Source organism: Gastrolobium bilobum, unplaced genomic scaffold (genome assembly GCF_033153095.1).
Source record: "Gastrolobium bilobum isolate Gb01-03AN ecotype WA unplaced genomic scaffold, APGP_CSIRO_Gbil_v1 utg92697, whole genome shotgun sequence".
In the NCBI taxonomy this organism is placed as follows: Eukaryota; Viridiplantae; Streptophyta; class Magnoliopsida; order Fabales; family Fabaceae; genus Gastrolobium; species Gastrolobium bilobum.
Window position 1 is genome coordinate 7970 of NW_026898667.1, and position 22225 is coordinate 30194.

At 34.7% G+C, this 22225-nt stretch overlaps 2 protein-coding genes across 6 annotated transcripts; one reads left to right on the forward strand and one right to left on the reverse strand.

The window, feature by feature from the left end:
• Positions 1-773: 773 nt before the first annotated feature.
• On the forward strand, positions 774-7567 carry LOC133318141 (transcription factor MYB3R-1). Of its 3 annotated transcripts, XM_061520104.1 has the most exons (13): positions 774-913; positions 1409-1579; positions 1843-1897; positions 2315-2372; positions 2754-2848; positions 2995-3098; positions 3291-3419; positions 3806-4217; positions 4338-5642; positions 5725-5996; positions 6392-6506; positions 6589-6822; positions 7196-7567. In XM_061520104.1, exons 2-13 carry the CDS (start codon positions 1503-1505, stop codon positions 7313-7315), a joined length of 2976 nt encoding a protein of 991 aa, XP_061376088.1. In that variant the 5' UTR covers positions 774-913; positions 1409-1502; the 3' UTR covers positions 7316-7567. The 3 variants fall into 3 exon arrangements, with proteins under 3 accessions (XP_061376088.1, XP_061376086.1, XP_061376087.1); XM_061520102.1 differs by having other exon boundaries at positions 3806-5642; XM_061520103.1 differs by having other exon boundaries at positions 3806-5642; positions 6652-6822.
• Positions 7568-8151: 584 nt separating this feature from the next.
• On the reverse strand, positions 8152-16869 carry LOC133318139 (aspartate aminotransferase 1). 3 transcript variants are annotated; one of them, XM_061520100.1, is made up of 13 exons: positions 16854-16869; positions 16430-16676; positions 15938-16009; positions 15689-15750; positions 15511-15594; positions 15263-15362; positions 15039-15159; positions 11999-12162; positions 11579-11716; positions 11197-11318; positions 10737-10831; positions 9211-9331; positions 8155-8509 (listed from the first exon to the last, which is right to left on the reverse strand). In XM_061520100.1, exons 2-13 carry the CDS (start codon positions 16646-16648, stop codon positions 8425-8427), a joined length of 1383 nt encoding a protein of 460 aa, XP_061376084.1. In that variant the 5' UTR covers positions 16649-16676; positions 16854-16869; the 3' UTR covers positions 8155-8424. The 3 variants fall into 3 exon arrangements, with proteins under 3 accessions (XP_061376085.1, XP_061376084.1, XP_061376083.1); XM_061520101.1 differs by lacking the exon at positions 16854-16869 and having other exon boundaries at positions 8152-8509; positions 9211-9334; positions 16430-16766; XM_061520099.1 differs by lacking the exon at positions 16854-16869 and having other exon boundaries at positions 8156-8509; positions 16430-16766.
• Between the last annotated feature and the right edge of the window lie 5356 nt (positions 16870-22225).

Sequence of the window (22225 nt, forward strand, 5' to 3'; positions counted from 1 at the left end):
GGACAAATTTTTTTTTCTCCTCTACCAAACGTCCCGAAAGAAAAAAAGTGATTCAATCTCGTGCCACTAAGTTTGTTCATCTGTCTATTTTGATTTAAGCCCTTTTAATATTTATATATTATTATTATTTTGGTAGACATATTTATATATTATTATATTATTGAAATTTTCATACTTGACAGTAACCTTTCAGGTTTTAAAAAAATGCAGTATATTATTTTACCATGAATTATTTTTTGAAATATAACTATGAAATTTCACATTTAGCACTTGTTTTTTATTTATTTATTTTAAAATTGTATATTGTCTTTATTAATTTCAGAACTGAGCAAGTATAAGATATATGAATGAATTATTTTATAACCAAAATGGGAAGGTTTAGAAGAAAAAAATGATCAAATTCGATAACATTAAAAAAATGAATAAAATAGTTGTTAAGAAAAAAAAAATTGTGGTGGAAATTTGAAGAAAGAAAAAAGGAGTGAGGGTGTCTCTTTAAAAAGAAAAATACAAATTGGAAGATAAAATAAGTTGTCCGTTGAACTTTTGAAAAAGATACACGCTACAGTGTAGAACATGAACACCTTTCGTTCCAACGTGTCATCATCGTTACCGTCCATCACGCAAGCTGTTCGATATTTAACATAGGGTTTGAAACTCAGGACACCGCCCCTTTATGTTTGAATAGAACTTAAGAGTTAGGACAGTTTCACTAACTTTATCTCTCTCTCACACTAAAAACTCAAGTTTCTTATCTCTCCCTCTCTCTTCTTCTTCAATTCTGGATTTTGGTGGTTAAATGCGTATTTTCAGATCTTTCTTCGATAGCGATCTCCGTTTGGATCTGCAAATGCTCACCGTTTTGATCGCATAATCCGTTATTTCTCACTATCTACTTCTTAAGCTTTGTCCGGTGAGTAAATCTAGAACGGTTTTATTCGATTTGATTCTCATTTTAATCCTCCGATCTTAAGATCATGTTTCCTTAATGTCGATCCTGTTTGCCGAGGAATTTTAGTAATCTTTATTAGATTTTGAGTTTTTGAACAACTTTTAATTTGAATTGCTTAATGGTTACTTTATTTTATTCACTTTTTTAATTTTAAATTATATTTTGTGATTTTGAAAGCGTCTATTAATCTTCTACGTCGGAGATTTTAGTTGCCGTTTATCATTACTTAATTGAACTATTGTATGAGAGTGAGAATGTAAATGTTGACTTATGGTGTGATCCAAGTAGTACAGCTTCAGAAATAGTGTCGTATGGCGATATCTTGATGATTTGAATATTCTTTTTTATTAAAATTGTGTGGCTTAGGAAAAAATTTGTGATTCCTTTCTTTTTCAACTTTAATTTCTCCTGATTCATTTGTATGTTTGCTGAAGTTTGTTCTTGCGATTTCTTAAGGGAGGGATTATAATGATTTGGAGAACCAATCGTGGAGAGAATTGCAGTCGAGTAGGAATTGGTTTATTCTATTTTACTTAACTGCCGACAAACTATGGAAGGTGACAGGACAATCCCTGCTCCATCAGATGGTGTCGTGGATGTTGTTCAGAAAATTAGAGCACTGCATGGGTAATTCTCGAAGTTCTTCTCTCTAGCTACAAGGCTGCAAAAAGTTCTCTCGAGGACTGGAATCCCTTTTTTTTTTCCTGATTATAGTTTATCTTCAGGCCTAATTCTTGCTCTCTCTGTGGTCTGCCCTCTCTCTTGAACAAATAATGTTCTGTAAACAAAAAAATCTTTTATGGGAATAACCGTAGTATGTCGTTATTTCTTTGAGAAATTGATGAAGACGTGTAGTGAATTTTCTCTTACAATAAAATATGTATTTGTAGGAGGACTACTGGCCCTACAAGGCGCTCTACAAAGGGACAATGGACAGCTGAGGAGGTGATTTTATTAATAATTAAACTTATTTCATCTTTCTGATGTATGGTAATGTTGTTTTGCTTGTTCTACAAAACTTTTGTACTTCATTTATCTTTTTATAGATTGGTAATGTTTTATTTGAACGAAAAAATTCTGGGACGCATGAAACTAAGCATCTTTATAACATTTTCTGTTATTTTTTTCTATATAAAAAATGTTTTTCACTTTCAAATGATTATAGTTATTCTTTTGAATTTTTTATTACCATAAATGATTATACAATACCTTGGCCTTTTTCGTCTTCTTGATATACTTGTGCATGTAGGATTTTTAAGACTTACGGTTTTTCTTTAATTTCTATGATTAAATTTTAATTTTTGATTATATATAAAGATGCATTGTATTATTATGTGATATCATGGATTCTTGTTTTTGCAGGATGAGATTTTGGGGAAGGCTGTTCAGCGTTTTAAAGGAAAGAATTGGAAAAAAATAGGTAATATATATTGTTATCATGGGGTACATATATTGTTCATTATAATTTCATCGTGACCCACTTCCCCTGGCATTCAGTAGGTCTTATTCTTAAGTGCACATTGGCTGTGTTCAATTCTTATTTAAGTTGCATACTTGAAAGCGGAGTTTCTTTAGATGGACCTTAATAGGCATAACATCGCATAGTTAAATTTACAAAGAAAAATATACCTTTCATGGGGGATCCATCTATATCTTTCTTTTTAGGTCCTCTCGGCCAGTTTTGTAGTTCTACTGTATCTCCCATGTGCACATTAACCATCTCAAGCACTTTTTAATTCACGCAACTTCGTTATGCAATATTTTGATTTTGACTTATTCTGATTGACAAATGTGTTTGTAGCTGAGTGTTTCAAGGATAGAACTGATGTACAATGCCTGCATAGGTGGCAGAAAGTCTTAGATCCAGAACTTGTCAAAGGTCCATGGTCTAAAGAGGTAATTTCTACTTTCAATCTCTTGTCTGGGTTCATTTTATTTCTACGTGTTGGTGTTTGTTCTGATGTGATATTGGACTGTATCGATTTTCCGTTTAGATATCTAATATGAACTTGAACTTCCCTACCAAATCTGAATGCAAACAGGAAGATGAAATGATTATTGATTTGGTGAACAAATTTGGGCCTAAAAAGTGGTCTACTATCGCTCAGCATTTACCTGGACGTATTGGTAAGCAATGTCGAGAAAGGTATGGTTGTTGGATATCTACTAGTTTGTGGATGACAAAAGCATCGTTAAAGTATTTTTATTGTCCAAAAACATTAAATTATAGTATAATATTCAGACTATCTTTATCCTTATTGCCTCGTATATAAAACATATTGGAGGATTTGGAAGAATGTAGTTGATTCTCATTAATACAATTTATAAAATCTATTAGGTGGCATAATCATCTTAATCCTTCTATAAACAAGGAAGCATGGACGCAGGAAGAGGAGTTGGCACTAATACGTGCTCATCAGATTTATGGTAACAGATGGGCAGAATTGACGAAGTTCTTGCCTGGAAGGTAAAATACATACTGAATTTTTTATTTTTTTATTTTTGGTAAAGAAAAAAAGAGGGGAGAAGATTGTAAAGGGGCATGCATCCATGCTTTCATTTCATTTTGGATTTACAGTTTCTTATTTATGTTCGGGGACTGTTTTGTCAGGGATCTGGTACTCTAAAGTATGGGGTCTGTTAGGAGAGAGAAAGACAGAACGAAATATCAACATTTATCAATAAAATGCGTATGTCTTTCTCTTTCCTAGAAGAGCCCTGCAGTAACTGCAGGGGATCCAGATTCTGTCATCAGAATATGCCTGGTTTTCCATCTGCATTTTGGCTTCATTTTTCTCCTGTTTATCAATTAGCTGTTAAAGCTGTGATGTACTTGTGCTTCTGTGGCAACAGGACAGACAATGCTATTAAAAACCACTGGAACAGTTCTGTCAAAAAGAAATTGGATTCTTACTTAGCATCGGGCTTGCTTAACCAGTTACAAACAGTACCACTTGATGGAAATCCAAATCAATCCATTGCTTCAACCTCTTCAAGGTTGCAATGTAGTGGAGAAGATAATGGTCCTAGGGGGACTGAAGGAGAGGAAGTTTCACAATGTAGCCAGGAGACAGCTAATGCTGGTCACTTTCTGTCTGCCACAGAGATGAGCCATGTTGTTTTACAAACTATGGAAGAATACACGCCAAATGAAGAATCTAATGTAGGAAAGGATTATAGTCCTAATCAAGCATCCTGTTCAGAGCCATATTACGTGTCTCTGGATGATGTTACTGCATCCTTCCCTGAAATAGCTCGCCAAGAGGTTTGCTCTTCTCATTTCATTGAGCAGAAATACTCACACGAATATAGAAATTCCTTAAATGAGAATTGCCAGCTTTATTTGCATGACTTACCCGATATTTCCTCACTGGACTTTGTGCAGGAATCGTCACAGTTGCAAAATGATTGTATAGCTCCTAATGAAAGTCATGACATGGTGAATGTTCCATTTCAGACTTCAGCAGGGTTTGGTGTTGCGATGTCCATGGGAACTATGGCTATGGACTCTGTTAAACGTGAGGACATGATAATATCTGATGGGGAATTTTGCAGAATCCTATTTTCAGAGGCAATGAGTGATGACTGCTTTTCCTCTGGAGATTATAATATTGGTGTAAATATGGTTAACTTGTCTGGTTGCGCTTCATTTGTTTGTCAATCTTTACCATCTGTCCCATCAGGACCTTCTTCTACTGGTGGTAGGTTGCTGCATACTGCCGAAGCCAATCAGTTAGTTGGGTCTGATGATCAGCAGTTTGTCTGCAGAGCACATGATAACTTAATTTATGCCAATGAATCATCCAGTTCTCCTTGTATTGATAGGATAGATAGTGCAGAAATGCAAGAGCCATCAGGTGTTGTGAAGGATACTTCAAAATTGGTCCCAGTAAACAGTTTTGATGATGGATCAGATAATATGCAAAGTTGCTATCCAATGGATGAAGGGCCGAATGTGCATAGAGAACAGGAGGACACAGGAGGTCTATGTTATGAACCTCCCTGTTTTCCAAGCTTGGATATTCCTTTCTTTAGCTGTGATCTTATACAATCTGGAGGTGATATGCAGCAAGAATTTAGTCCCCTAGGTATCCGGCAGTTTAAGATGTCTTCTATGAACTGCCTAACTCCTTTCAGATTGTGGGACTCACCTTCTCGCAATGATAGTCCAGATGCTTTGTTGAATAGTGCTGCTAAAACTTTCAAGGGTACACCTTTCAGATTGTGGGACTCGCCTCACAATGATAGTCCAGATGCTTTGTTAAGAAGTGCTGCTAAAACTTTCAAGGGTACACCATCCATAGTAAAGAAACGACACCGAGACCTTTTATCTCCGCTATCAGATAGAAGAACTTACAAGAAACTTGAGATTGACATGACATCAACCTTGATAACAAATTTTTCCCGTTTGGATGTCATGTTTGATGAAAATGATACTCAGGGAGCAGATTTGCTTTCTCCATCTTCAATACAAAAAAAAAATTCTGGTACCTCTGTTGAAGATGATAAAGAAAATTGTGTACAAGCTTTTAAAGTGGAACAAGCAGAGGAGAAAAAAAAATCTGCAATTTTGAATGACAAGAAGTCAGAAAATGATACAGGTGACAGTAATTCTCAGGATAAGGTTAAGCAGCAACCTCTTGATGTTGATACTAAGATGAAGAATGATGTTAATGCTGTGGCTGAGATTGTAAGTATTATTCTTTTGTAATCAGCAGCTGTTACCTGAAATTTGTAAATATTTATTTATCTCTAGTCATTTTATTTGTCAGGTGCTGCAACGTTCTGGAGTTTTGGTTGAACATGATATGAATGACCTGTTACTGTATTCTCATGATCAAGTTGGTTTTAAACCGGACAGAACTCTAAGTGCTAGAACTCATAAAAATCCATGCTCAAGGGTCAATTCTCCTTCTGATCGAGTAAAGGAGCAGGAAAGACTTTCAGTTGCTGTTACTTGTGTTCAATCCATCTGTTCATCAGACCCAGGGGAGAAGTCGGGTGATCATCCCAGAAACGATGGTGGATTTGAAACATGTAGCATGTAATATTCTTGAAGTTAATTATATTGTTATTGTATTTGGCAATATTGCGACTGATTCCATTTTACCATATTAATATTTTTTTAATTATTTTTGGTATTTTTTATCAATGAAACTGCCATGCCCAGTTATTTAGCTGACTGCTTAATAACTTTGGTACTGAAACTTCGAATGAGGGGTGTGAGGTTTCCCCCATTTAGCCTTATAGATAGTATTGTAAAGCACTTCTCTCATTGTGTGGCACTTGAAAATTCATTAATCTGGTTTTTGTTATTTGCATGGCTATGAGTCGGGTGACAATTGTTCAACTTGCTTTCTTGCTTGCATTTTCAATTTACGCGTATGGGACTTGGGTCATTGTTAAACTTTTTCTGACTGACTGCTTGTTTGATTTCAGATTTGGCGGAACACCTTTTTGGAAAGGCATTGAATCACCTTCAGCATGGAAATCTCCTTGGTTGATCAACACTTTTTTGTCTAGCCCCAGGATTGATACTGAACTTACAATTGAGGTATTGTAGGTTCTGTTGGATAATTACTTTCTTGAAGTAGATTTTAGTTTCTCCACACTAAAAATGGTGAGCATGTTTACAGGATTTTGGGTATTTCCTGAGCCCAGGTAACAAAAGCTATGATGCAATCGGGTTGATGAAACAGGTAAGCGAACAAACTGCTGCTCAATATGCCAATGCTCAGGAGATTTTGGGTAATGAAGTTCCTAAGGCGTTACCAAAGGATGCATCTGGAAACGATAGAGATGGGAACAAAGAAAATAACGATCCTCATAATCAGCGTGGGAACCATTTTCAGTTGGCTTCAAATGCTTTGGTAAAGCTGGATTTACATAATCTACATTTTGTCCTTTTCCCTTCCCCCTTATCTATGCTTCTTTCCCTTTTTCTTGAAAGTTGAAACATATTTGGATCTCTAATATTGCATGACGAAACTTTGCTGGCAAGAGGAACACAATTTTCTTAATCAAACTTCAAGTGGTTTATTATGTTCTCTCTCCTGAAGAGGAATGAGGTTTCTCCATACCGTGCTACTGAACTGCATCGAAGATGATTTAATAAAAAATATACGTGTTTAAAACAAAGCTGCAGCTCAATTCTCTCTCTCTTCCTCTTTCAGTGGTGAATTTTTGCATTTTCTAGTTTTGTCATTAGCTTATATTAGATTAAAGGAATTTATTTGTTTGCAGGTGGAGCGACGCATACTTGACTTTAGCGAATGCGAAACTCCGGGCAAGGGTGATAACGGCAAATCCTCAACTATGAGCGTATCAAGCCCTCCTTCGAATTTGTTGAAGGGTTGTAGATAGATGCTTGTCAGTTGTTATGGCCAATGCATCCGGTTGTTTTGCCATTCAAGTATATTTTATGGAAAAAAATGTTTCTCCCAAGTTATCTCAACCAACTTCAAAATTATATCATTTTGGGAATTGAAAAAATTAATGAAGGATATTTTCTAAATTTTGTTTGTTTATCTGTTATATGAATTTTATTAAAATGTCCTTCATTAATTTCTCTATCTTTCAAAATGACGTGATTTTAGAATTGCTAGATATTATTTTATCTCGTGTGGTGGGAGAAACGATAAATCCATTTATAATTTGTCATTTTTAAAATTAATTTTTATTTTTTAGCTTATAGTGATAAAACATAAATTTGTTATTTTAACTACAAAAAATTCATTTCAGTTCGTGATGATTGTTAATCTGTCACCTCTACATAGTAGGCAAGCCTTCTTGAATGAGCTGAATCATAACACTAATTTCTCTTGACAAACGTCCACAGCACCTACAAATAACTACGATGGGAGAAAAGAAACAGGTATGAAGGTACGGGTAAGAGGAAGGAAAGTTAGTCTGTTAAAGTTCTTCGCTTCTTCCCATAAATATATTCTATGAAAATTGAATTCAAATTTTTTCCTAATCGTCAACTGAGCTAATTATCTTAGTAACAGTTTAATAAGTGTGGGTAGATGTTTTTACCAAAAAAAAGCAATGGTATGTTTTTCTAAATATATTTTTGTACATACTCGTTTAAAAAGGATACAAAAATATCGGAGCATCCGATGCGACTTTCGTTCACTTCTCAAATTCATTTCGCTTCAAACAACTCACTACTACTTATTTTGCCACATTTTACGGTAAAAAATCATCTAGTTATTATATTTGTTTCTTTCCACTAAGTATAATAAAACATAATATGGCTTTACGACATATCTGCCCCCATCACAAATAACCTAAATAAAAACAAAGAGAACTGAACAAAAATGTCATAATGCAAAGAACTCAGACTGGTGCTCGGTGAGCTAAAAAGTTCTCTAATTCTCACATCGAATTAAAGGTTTCATATGTGACAATTATTACACAAAAAAAAGTCCTCCAACTGGGAGGAAGTTGAAAGCTGCAGTCAGTAACATGTTTTAGACGGCTCGGGTTACAGCCTCATGTATTGCATCCGCCAGATGTGAAACTGTTTTTGAACTCAGACCAGCCATGCTAATCCTCCTGCACAATAAACGGTGCAAGTTGAGTCATCTGGAATTCCGGCATACATGCATTATTACACACACGGGTTTTCTAAAATATTAGCCCATGCTGCACACAGTGGTTAACAGCAATAAATAGCAGAAGCAAATTCTTACTGAGTTTGCATTGCCTCACACAATCCTTAAAGAAATGTGCACCATCATAGGTCAAATACAACTCAACTGAAAGGTGTATGCAAAAGAATAGGTGTATGCAAAAGAATTTCATTCAAAATTAAAAAGTCACTAATCTTATTCCAGCAAATCTTTGAATGTAGCCAAAGAACTTCTGTCAACTAACATTTTGGCAAACAATACATACTATTGAATATCTATGGTACAAGAGTTTATTGATAATAATTTATTTTTGATTTTAAAAACCGGACTCAATTAAAAATAAATTCTACGTACGCATACAGCCCTTAATGAAAAATACCACGAGCATGATAGAAAAACACAAACATATGTGAGACTTAGTTCGGAGAAAAAAGGTTTCTAAAGTTTAACCCAACATGTTACATATTGCAATTTCATATTTACTTTACAGCAAAATTTGACAACTAAAGGATAAACAAGATAATGAGGTAAATTGATGCCATGTTCACACTTGTCTGGAACATAGAGATTGCGTATCATATTCATTTGAACTCATTCAATGAAGTCAGAAGTAGAGCATCTTACCCATCAGATGTCATGTATATATGGTACTCTTTAGTCATGAAGGAAACTTGCTCAGGATTCAATCCCGTGAAAGTAAACATCCCAATCTGCTTGATAATGTGACTCCAATCACCGGGCGTGCCTGCTCAATTGAAGGAGGAATAAGTATTATCGCAATAAATGATTTCATATATACAAAATTCTAGAAAGAGAAGAGCAGGAGAAGACAGAACAAGATAGGAAAGAATGAGCAAACAAGAAATAATTTCTTAAATGCTGATGCAACAATAATGATACAGATAATAACCAGCTGTCCTGGCTTAGTCAAATATAAGATTCTGTTTTTATGTATTTTAATGTTTAGCCTACTGTTAGTATCGTCAGGATATCATGATTTGTATACATATACACACACACACTTGTAATTCTCTGTTCAGTGATAAGAAGAAATTCTTTCAATGCACACTTTTTTTTTTTTTTTTGGAAATACTCAATGCAAACCTTTATATAGTTAAAAGAGCTATATAAGCTTATCAGCCTTTTTTTCCATCCCCACCTTCCTTATCACCATGAGTACTACTTCCTCTGTCTCGGATATCCTCATCTCCAATGACCCACCACCCAGCAACTATCAACTCATTTCTCTTAATGCTTCATCTGAAATTTACATCAAGTTAAATGGATCTAACTACCCTTCCTGGCGAATAATTTAACACCCTTTTGATTGGCTATGATTTATAGGGCTATGTTGATAGCACTACCGTAAGTCCACCTAAACACCTCTATGCCTATACCACCACCACTACCAACATGTCATTCAAGCCATAGTTTCATTAGTGCAAGACACTGATGTCAGTTATCTTGGTAATGTTGCAACCTCGAAAGCAGCTTGGGACATTCTCAAGCAAATGTATGCTGGCCGTTCAAGGACCCCAGTCCATGTCCACATAACTGCAAGGCATCAAAACCATTGCAGATTGGGATGTGCATAATAGTGAACATATAGGCGCTAATTACCTTTATTCCAACCCTGTCTTTCACTCATGCATGAAGCACATTGCTTTAGATTATCACTTGGTTATTCAGCTAGTTCAACAAGGTAACCTCACTATTGCTCATATTTCAACAAAATATCAATTAGCTGATGCATTAACTAAGCCATTGGGGCATGCAAGCCTCTCAGACATTAGAGCCAAACTGGGCGTTACCAATGGTAACTCCATCTTGTGGGGGCATAATAGACAGTGGTCATGACTTCGTCAAATTTCAGATTCCATTTTTATGTATTCAAATGCTTAGCCTAATGTTTGGCCTTCTATTCAGTAATGTCTGGATATTCATCTCCTAGAGTTAAGCCTTTTGTTTAGCATGCTGTTTAGTATCACAGGATATCATCATATGTGTGTGTTTATATATATATAGATAGATAGAAAGAGAGAGACCGAGAGCGAGATTCTCTGTTCATTGTTAAGAGAAATTCTTTCAATTCAAACCTTTATAACAGAACCATCTAGAAATACATACTGAAGGAATTGTAAAAGGCTGACCTCTGGCACGTAAAGCATCAAAAAGTTGATGGCGCATATTGATAATACGTTCAGCCATTGCCTTCAACTCAATAGTCCACTCATTGTACAAATCCCTGAAAGGGAAGCAAGAGAGGTAAGAAATTTTAGCAAGGAGGAAAAAATCACCTAGCAAAAGAATATGTAGTAGGATCTCCTCCTTGGCAGTATTAGCTATTAAATATACTGAAGCCACAGCCATTATATATGCTGAAGCAATCACAACCAGCAAAATCATCTCCTCAGATAAATACAATGTTAACTAGAATATCTCTTCAAGAGGTATTAAAAGTGGCAGAAAATTCATTACCACTTGACTATGCTAATTCAAGACTAGCATTTATCCCAAGAAAAGTGGCAGAAAAGAATAATATGATAGTCAACAACAAATCCTTCTTTGCCTTGTTCTACTTAGGAAAGCAGAAGAATCTTGGCTCATTACCGGTCCTTGAGAATGGCAGCCACAATGGATGCACCATGAATGGGAGGACTTGAATACATGGGCCTAATCACAAGTTTCAACTGGCTCTCGACCCTGCTTGCAACGTCAGCTGACTTACAAACCTAGGTGAGTTTTTTTTTTTTTGAAAAAAGAAAAAGAAAAATCCGGGCAACTTATCAGAACACACAAGAAGCTTTTGGTCAAACTTTTTTGTAAATATATATGAACGTATAAATACAAGTATCTGAACTAAAAGCGTACAAAGATTCAAAAAGTAATCAAGGAAAAAATCAGATTCAATGGGACGCAATGTGCAGGAAACACTAAACCCTACTAATAAAAGACTTCAAGTTGTCTCCATTTAATGTTTTTAAGTTCTTACAATGCTTAAGGCGCCAACACGTTCTCCATAAAGACCCATGTTCTTTGCATAACTCTGGGCTACCAGCAATTCACCCCCATCAGCAACAAACATACGAACAGGCTGTGCATCCGCATCTAGACTTCCACTAGCAAAACCCTATTAAACAAAAATAGATATAGTTTAAAAAAGAGTTTTTAATCAAAGAATAGTCATTTGAGACATCGCAGAGATAAAATTTTGCCTGGAACTATGCCAAGAAATGGGAAGCCAAGCACTATTTTGTATTTTCCCACCCAGGCAAAACTTCAGCATTCAAAGTAATTTCAAGTGGTTGGATTTGTGATCCTAAAGTAAACAGTGGTAGATTATGTCCATACAAAAATTTCACAATGGTAAAAAGCAGGTAGCAAGAAGTTGGTTGCATGCAAACAAGCTTGCCTGATAAGCACTGTCAAAGAAAGGCAACAAAGCTTTTGATCTTATCAGCTGCCTAATCTGCTCCCATTGCTCAAGGGTTGGATCAACACCAGTAGGGTTGTGCGCGCATGCATGTAGCAAAACAACAGATCCAGATGGGGCTGAACCAAGATCTTCTAGAAGTCCTATAGGGAACAAGGGGAAAAAATTGTTGGTGGCAGACGCACACAAATACAAAATGAGGGAAATGTTAGAATTTGGTATCTACACAGATGCAAGAGACAACCATACTTGTGTATCTACAAAAAAAACTTTTATTTTCTATTCTTGCTTTCTTGCTCTTTTTTCTTTTTCTCTTGATCTACATTCATACAAACTATCAAAGACTATTTATAAGCTATAAAACTGACAAACATAACTCCACACATAACACCCTCATTACTTTATAACTGACTCATTAATATTCTAACTGACATAACTGACTCATTAATATCCACTAACACAAACCTAAGGACATGACTCTTCACCAGAAAACTCTTCACATTTCTATTTTCTATTTTCTATTTTTATCTCATTAGAATTTAACCCAACAAAACTCCCCCTTAAATTTTAATTCTTCTTTTTTGAATTTTCCACCGGTTGATTTTTTTCGCGCTGCTTCCATGTTACACTCCTTTCTTCAATTTTTTTTTTTTTTTTTTGTCCGGCGGTTCCTTCATTGGTGGAAGATAGACAATCTTGAATTTTCCTCTGTCGACCTCATCCTCCAATATACTTCCACATCCATTCTTACACGTATGATCTTCACACAAGTCATCATACTGATCAGTATCTGTATCACTATAACGTCCCATTAGTTTTACAACACCTATGCCAATTTTAATACTTTCAGATTAAACATGTGCTACATTAATAGCACGTTGGGCCTCTTCAACCACAGTAACCCCATCACTCATTGAGGACCGTTGATTCCCATCATCAAGCAAATAACTCAACGCATCATTTTCTGATTCCGCCCCACAATCTTCTTCTGGTTTACACTTGAGCCAAAATGATTCTGCCATAAAAGTAACTCTAGGCTCCTCATCGCCGGGTTCCCTATCCACAATCACATCTTCCATTTTTCCGCTCTCAGTTTCTTCATCGCCGGGTTCTTCTTCAACAAGTCCAGCTTCCACGCGCCTCATCGATAGAATCTCAGACAACCGTCCTCCAGGGAAATGGTCTCTTTTCGGTGGAGTCGACATCTTCCACTTCCACCATGAATTCAATGCAGTCTCCGACTTCTGACTTCCAACCCGAACCGCGCCTATGTCGGTCTCCGACATCAACCTCATCACGCTGGGGTCGAGCTCTTCTCCAAAACATGAACTCGGTGATTTAGCCGGGATCTCCCCCATCCCGGTTATCAACATGAGACTCGGATTCGCAGTCTCCTCCAAGCCGGTCTCCATCAAGCATCTCGGATTCCACGCTTCTCGTTCCTTTGCTGACTTCTCAAGCTCCTTCGACATCTCGTCTTCTTCCTTATCCTCTCTATCCGTCTTCTGAATTGACTCGCCGCTCTCAGCGTCTTCGATCACGGCTCCCATAGCCGCAGTCATCGTCTTTTTCTTTGATTCATCTCTCTCACGCTCCAACGCGTTGATCTTCTCCGCGGATACATTGCCGTTGGCAACCTCGGACTCCGCCATCTCGGTCTCTTCTTCATCCGCAAGATTCTCCTCATCTTCATCATCATCATTGATGATTTCATCTTCTTCTTCATCAATCAGATCAAACCGTCCAGATAGATATTTCGCTATAAAGGCTATTTGAAAATTATTCCACATGTTATTAAAATTGCGGCAGTCCCATGTACGGAACCATTTGATTGCGCTTCCTCTGAATCTACGCAAAGCTTCATGCCATTTGTCCTCTTCAAAGGTTTTTTCTCTCCTAAAATATTCTTTTAGACAGAGTAAGAAGACCAATGCTTCATCTTTATCTCCATAAAAGAGTGGCACTTCCATCTCGTTCTTTTCCTCCACAGCCCAAGCTCTGATACCAATTTGTTAGAATTTGGTATCTACACAGATGCAAGAGACAACCATACTTGTGTATCTACAAAAAAAACTTTTCTTTTCTATTCTTGCTTTCTTGCTCTTTTTCTTTTTCTCTTGATCTACATTCATACAAACTATCAAAGGCTATTTATAAGCTATAAAACTGACAAACATAACTCCACACATAACACCCTCATTACTTTATAACTGACTCATTAATATTCTAACTCACATAACTGACTCATTAATATCCACTAACACAAACCTAAGGACATGACTCTTCACCAGAAAACTCTTCACATTTCTATTTTCTATTTTCTATTTTTATCTCATTAAAATTTAACCCAACAGGAAATCTGTGTTTGAAGAATGAATGCAACCAAGTAATCAACAATGAAATTGATGAACAAATAAACGATGCAAACTAATAGTAAATGAAAGAATAAAATCCGAGCCTAGTGTTAGACACTGTGTCCTTAAGACAATTTACCCTCTCTATGGTGCCTAAGAGTGTATGACAATTGTCTTCCCGGATAAAACAGATTACCTCTGTTTATGGCACTTTCAAACAAACAGCACCAGCGGACACAACCTTCGCTTGAACTAACGCACAGAATGAATGCAAAAGATTTCAAAAATCTTTTTGGTAAAGTTTCAGTATAGGAGAAAAATCAGAATAGTGACCAGTTTTTTCTGATTTCCTTCCATATTTATAATATAAACCATAACCGGTCATGATGAATGGTGCCTATTGGCGATAAAGAGTCATGCCTGTTCAGCGGTGAAGAGTCATGTCTGTTCATTGGGGAATAGTTATGTCTGTTCGCCAGTGAATGGACACATCTCTTCATATTCAACTTTTTATTCATAACATTTAAATTCTATAAGAATAACAAAAATGCCATTAAATGAAACCTGATGAAGTAATTGAATATTGAAAATGAAGCATATGACCTTCGATACAAATCAGAAAATAAGGAACAAACACTTCACATGTTGATATAATAATTCATAACCTTGAAAATCAAGCCCTCGTGTTGCTGGAGCATAGTAGCGATATGTTTTGACAGATAACCCAGCCAAGTTGAAAACCTTTGGGTGATTGCCCCAAGTTGGTTGAGGCAAGTATATAGTCCGCTGAAAGGACAAGGACAGTAAGAAATGGTAAACTTGGACCATACGATGATATCAATTACAAAGGCCAAAAGAGGGTGAAAAGTTAAAGGACAAAGCAGTTTACTTGGTGATAGTGTCTAGCCAAAAATTCACCCCCAACTCTTAATGAACCAGTGCCAGACAAGCATTGAACAGTAGTGATCCTGTTCTCTTGAATAGCAGGGCTATATCAAAAAATGAAAAAAATAAAGAATTAGGTAAAAAGTAAAAACAGGGGAACATCTTTCCAATATGAAAACACTGATTGAACAAAGCCTGCAGCTAAAAAAGAAAAGTTAATAATAACAATAACATTGTGTTTCTATTATTAACCTGTCAGCACCAAAAATGAGCTTAGCACTCAATTTATTAAAATCGGCGATCCCAACAATTGAAATATATTCCTTGTTGCGCGCCCTGAAAATAATGCAGAACAGAACTTCATAAAAAAATTCAATATGATTTCATTTCATCAAGAATGAAAAGAAAGAAAGTATAGTCAGGTACTAACACGTCATTCACGAGTTGGAGTTCAACTCGCCTCACGACATTCAACACAAGAGGTTTTCCTTCCTGGTACACGCTACAATGTTAATAAAACTCACTACGAATATATATACATAGATTTGAAGACTTAAGTTGCCAGTTGAATGAATGTATTCAGAAATTGTTAGTTACAGGTCATTCATCCACTAGCATTTCCAGAAGCCAAATTAAAGGCAACGATGACTATCAAATAATGTAAGCAAATAGCTCTTACCTCAGTTCGGTAAGCACCAACACCCAAATTGAGCTTAACTGGGCTTGGATCTTTGTTGTAAGCGACAGTCACCTATTTTTCCCACACAAACAAGAGAGATAAGATAACAGACAAATTACAAACAAATCTTGAAAACGTCGTTATCAAATTTGCGTGAGCTAATTTTCAAAGCGGTAACATAACAAGCCATCAGTATCAGGTGCCGTGCTGCGTTAGAATTTTATATGTAATCAGAGTGCACAAGGAAAGGAATCGATAAATTCGAATAATATATACTCTAGTTGAAATTAAATTAATCCTAAAACAAAAATAATTCCGATGATATAGATCGTTGAATTGACTCTAATGAGCAGTTGAGAGCGTGATCTTACTCGGAGAACATAGAGAAAACGCGAAAAATGACAAAAAAGGAAATTCGGAGAATGAAAAGCGCGATCTCATGTGATAACAACATTAAATAAAACAATCAGTGTTGTGAGAAGAAAAGAATACCCCGAGGATAGGATCTTCGGGAGCACGAACAAGGTGAGCGAAGACGGAATCAGTAGCAGCGGTTGGAGAAGCAGAGATGTTGTGAGAATCCATTTGATCGTGATCGTGATCAACGTGAACAAAGTGTCTTGCAAGAGTGTTGAGTCTTCGATCGCTTGGAGAAGAACACGAATAAGTACCGGATTGAAAGGTAGTTTTGAGAGTAACCGGTGGGCGCATGCTGTGTGTGTGTGCTTGGTTTCGTTCCCTATAAAAAGTATTAAAACTATACGGTTAGAAAAGTATTCCCTCTGCTCTATGCACAGTTGTTGCTGTTACAACTTTGTGGTTGGTTACTTCTTTTTATTTTTCTCATGTATATGAAGCTTGAATATTATTATGCTTTGTCATGATTATTATGGTGCATCATGGAGGTCTTTCTCACCGTCACGTGTCACGCATCGTTTAGTCGGTGGGTCACCTTATCGCTTTCTTGGTTCTCGTTCTTCGCTTCAACTTTACTAATACAGGAAGATCATGATAAATACCACCAAAACATAAACGGTTGTTTTATGCAGTTATCGAAATTAACTCCGCGCAATGCGGTAATATATATTGTAATAACAGAGGGGAAAAAAAGGATTCATGAGGTTCTCAATGCCATACGTGATTTTTTTTTTTTTTTTTTTTTTTATAACATACGTGATTTTTTTAAATAATGATAGTATTGACAATCACTTTCTCGGCTTTAAATGGATTGGTCCGTACTGGACGACCCAATATTTTTATCAAGTTAATTTTTTAACTTAGATTTTGCCTCATCATGTCTTATTACTAGTTCGACGCTGGTTCGACACCATCCTGTCAACCTGATATTTATGTAAATTATAGACATTGTAAAATTTAGAAATAAAAAATAAATTAAGAAATATTTGTATAATATGTTTCGAAACAAATTATATAAATATAAATATATTATCATATTATAAAAAATTAATTTAAGTTCTCTTAAAAGATCATCTAAGTTAAGAAATTTATTATTCATTAATGGTTAAAAATTGACATTTGAAAATTGTTGTTAAAATCTCGATTTATCACTACAATTTTACATTTTTATGATTTTTTTTCATTAAAATAATTTTAATAATATTTCAAATGTTTTTACGTTCTTAAGATTTTTTATGATTCTTTTACATTACAAATTTATGTTTTACAATTTTTTAATTATCTTTCAATTTTACTTAAAGATCTCAATTTTAACAACGTTTACTTTTTAGAACCGGAACCAGTCTCAATGATTTCGGGACAAGGATATGGTCCAGTCTTTGATATTCTTAATCACTTGCATACAATTGTGTTTTACCTATAAATTTTATGGGAAATAATACTCTCATGCCACATGAGATATCTCATTTTCCTACACAAATTCGTTTTCCGTGCCAAATAATTTTTCTTTTCTTTTTTAATATAAAATATGGGACCCACATTTAACTTCTCTCTACTTTTTTTCTCTCCTACAATCCTACAACATAAGAAAAGCTAAACCCAAATTTTATTCTCTAAAAAATATAGGGTTGATTTTAACGTAACATGGTTTTGTAATTTATCATTTGATTCCTTATGATTTTTTGTTTTGTTTTATCCCATATGATTTTAAACATATCACTTAGGCTGCGCATGATAATCATTCTATTTCCTGGTACTGTTTCTCAAAAGAAATGATTCTTTTTTATTTCTGTGCCTTGGAACAATTCTGAGAATCAGAATTACGTTTGTTAACATATTTTATTTTTGTTCCAAGAATCAAAATTACATTTGATAACATTTTTTTCTTTCTGTCTTCGTCTTCTTCTTTGAAATTAAAAATCCTATGAAGAATGAATTTAAAATTTGTGAGCTATAAAAAATCATTCTTCTTTCTGTCTATCTTCGTCTTTCTATCTTTATGTTTTCATTAGATTTAAAATCATTCTTCTTTCTGTCTTTGTCTTCTTCTTCTTTCTTTTTCTTTTTATTTTTGTTCTATAATGGATTTAAAATTCGTGAGCTATAAAAAATAAAATTCCTATGAAGATGGACTGCACTTTTCCAGATCCAAGGTCGAGCTCCCTGCATATCCAAGGTCGAGCTATAAAATAATTCACTATATTAAATTATTTTTATTTCAACAGACTGCACTTTTCAACGGACTGCAATATAATAAGATGAATAAATTTGTTTCAGATGTGTAATCCTTCAAGAGCCCTAACCCCAATTTCAAAAATTCTAAAATTTGCAACTTCTGTGTGAAGGGAGGGATTTGTCATCCGAAGATATGGTTGAAAGCAGTGATGGTTCGATGTTGATGTGTGAGCGGGTACGGAGTCGTACGAGTGTAAGAGAAAACTGATTCTCTTTTTGTGCCCGGGAATATAGAAGCAGAAATTTTCTGATTCTTTTTCTTGTTCCCCAGCACAAAAATAAAACTGGTTCATCCCGGGAACAAAAAAATAAACCGGTTTTATCAAACGCAATTCTCATCCATTTTTGTTCCCGAGAACAAAAATTAAAAAAAAAAAAACTCATTCTGGGAAGGTTGTCATTAGGGGTGATAATAAGGCCAGGGGCCTTAGGCCCGGCCCGTTTCGGCTCAGCTCGACTCGTCTTTTTTTATTATTAAGCCCAGACTTATACTCATACAAAAGCCTTTTTATTTAAAAGGCCTCAGGCTTCCATAGCCAAGCCCGGCCTTGAAGCATTGGAGGCTGGCCCGAATACATTAAATTTATTTATTTTTTATATTTTTATATTAATCATTTCAACATCCTTTTCTCGGTTTTCTGTCTCTGCTCTATCTCTTCTCCCCGATCTAAGTCATCGTCCCACCAACAAGTAAATGAAGTCATGTTCATCATCTATTTTTATAAGCCATGCGGATTCCACGGCTTATAATGATGCTTATGGCGGCGACCGTGGAAGAAAATTTAATGTAAAATATGGAAGAAAATTTATTGGTGGGGTTCAAATCTAGTGTAAAAAATCTAGAATATTAAGGAATGTGAAAGAAAATTTAATGTAAAAAATCTAGAATGTGGAAAAAAATTAAGGAAAAGCAATGTAAAATAAAGTAAAGGTGTTGTTGTTATTTTGATTTTTTAATATTAATGTTTTTTTATTATAAAAGAAACAACTATTATTTTCTTACAAAAAAATACATATCAATGCATGATTAATGGGCTAAATACTGCTACAAATTGGAAGGTAAGGTTTTTATTTTTTATAAATAAACATGTCACAGGCTTGAGACAAGCTTTTATTTTTTGTAAACGAACCAAGCCACAGGCTAATATTATATTCGTAACAGGTAACAGGCTAAGGCCAGTCTGACACGTTTAAATACAAGCTTGGCCCGTTAAGATCAAAGCTCGGTTCGGCTCGGCCCGTTAACACCCCTAGTTGTCATGCACACCCTTAGACTCATTATGTTTAAATAATTTATTATTAGATCATTTAATTCTCTGTTGTTTCAAATTTTCACTTAGATCTCTTGTGGTTGTAAAAATAAAATTTTTAAAAAATTAATATTTAAAATAAATTTCCTCATTTATATTTTATATCCTTACCTAATGTATTTAGGATTTAAAAAATAAAAAAATTTAAAAAATTCACTTATTTTTATCAAGAAAATAAATTCAAATCAATTATTATTTTATTTATTTTTTTACATGATATCGTTATAAAATTATCTAAAGAAAGTAAATATTTTATTTTTTATAATACATATTTAATTTATCTTGAATAATATTTTTTAATTTCAAATATTTTTTTAAAATAAAGAAAAAAATTAAGATAATTTATAAATTAATTTCATAATAAATAAGTTGAAATATTTTTTAAACCCTAAATGCATTACATGAGGATATAAAATAAAAGGAGAGAAAATTTATTTTGAATATTTATTTTTTAAACCACAAAGAATTTAAGTAAAAATTTGAAATCATGAGGGATTAAATGTTGAATTATTTTAGTGCAGTGAATCTAAATAATAAGTTTAAAATCTCGGAGTCAAATGATTAATCACAAAATCACAGAGTGGGTGAAAATGAAATTTTTCCAAAATCATAATACTATAAATGTTTTATCGTATTTTACAATAGTATTTATCGTAAAAAATAATTCATTTATTTTTTAATAAAGATAAAAAGTATTATAGTAATAATCCAAAGGATGAGGACTCCTTCCTCTTCTTCAAACTCCGATTCATATTTTTCATATAAAAATCTTTGATCAACGATAGAACAAGATCCCTTTTGAATCGTATTTAAGGAATTCCTTGGTTCAAGCCGAAGCAATGTCACTCGATCATTATTTGTTAATTTATCAATATTTGTTAATTTATCATTAATAAATACACAATCTTAAATGTTAACTTACACAATGAACGGTCCAGCTAAGACTCTTTGTATGATAAACATTAGGGGTGTAAATGGATCAGGCTAACCCAGCCCAGCCTACAACCCGATTTGCATTGAGTCTGGCCTAGCCCGGCCTGAAAATAGAGTAGGCTTAGGCTTATAAAATTTGTTTTTACCAAATAGGCCATAGGCCAATTTTGTCAAGCTTAGCCTAAAGCCTTGTAGGCTGGCCTATTTAATTTATTAAAATAAAATAATAATATTTATTTTATGTGGCAAAGTACCAATACCAACCCTAATTTTTATGTGCACCGCCGCTTCTCACTCTCGGCTTCGTCTTTTCTTTCCCTTGTATTGACGGTGGTTTAAAAATTTTTAGATAGATGACATTCTCTTGTAGACTTTATTTCAACACCCAATAATTGTATTTTTCTTATTTTTTCCATTTCTTTGACTCTATTCCTCTATGATATACATTCTAGAGCTGAGGTATTATATTGACTCTTTCTTATTTGTCATTTTTTTCTTATGAGAAGTACTAGTCATGCATGAATGAAACCTTCTTTGCTCTATACAATTTTTTTCTTTACTTAGTATCAACAGTGAGAGGCCTACAAGGTCTGTAGGTCATGTCAGGCTTTCTTATTTTTAAAAATAAGTCGAGTTTAGCCTAGAAATAAAGCTTTTAATAGGCCAGATAGGCTGAATTTTTTTTACGTAAGCTTAAACCAGAAAAACCAAAGCCAGCCCATTTACACCCCTACTAAACATAACCCGGAAGCACCCTCACTGCATCAATACGTTCGCCGTTGTATTTGTTGCGTGTGCAAGTCTTTTCCGGATTTACTTTGCATAGTGACTCATCCCTGCGTCTATCTCCTAAGCCTTTTGCAAATGCAAATGCATCCACATCTCTACTTTTCATTCTATTTCAGTGTATATATATTTTTTCCTTCAGACATTTGACCGCAATGGAAAAGGAATAAATGGAGTTTGAAATTGGGAAAAGGGCGCTAAATGTATCAAGTAAAATTCTTGCATTAAACTGATAGGATGCACTGGGCATTAAAATATGAACACATCACTAATCCTGATAGATAATTATTAATAAACTAAAAAATTAACGACTAATTAGTGGTGTTACTTATTGACATAGCACACCTAAAGCACCAAATTTATTCAAGTATTACTCAATGTATCGAACAGTATTCATCATCAAAATTGGGGTATTGATTACAGGGGATCTAAAAACGGCCAGAATATCCTGAGATGCAGAAACTCTTCAGCTTTATTCCTTATCCAAATGGCAATAACGAGAACATTACCATTATGTGTTCTGAATGCATCTCATTGCTGGTAAACCAACAAACCACAAAGATATTGGAATTGGTTTGTAAAAGTCCCAAGTTTGATAAGTAACGAA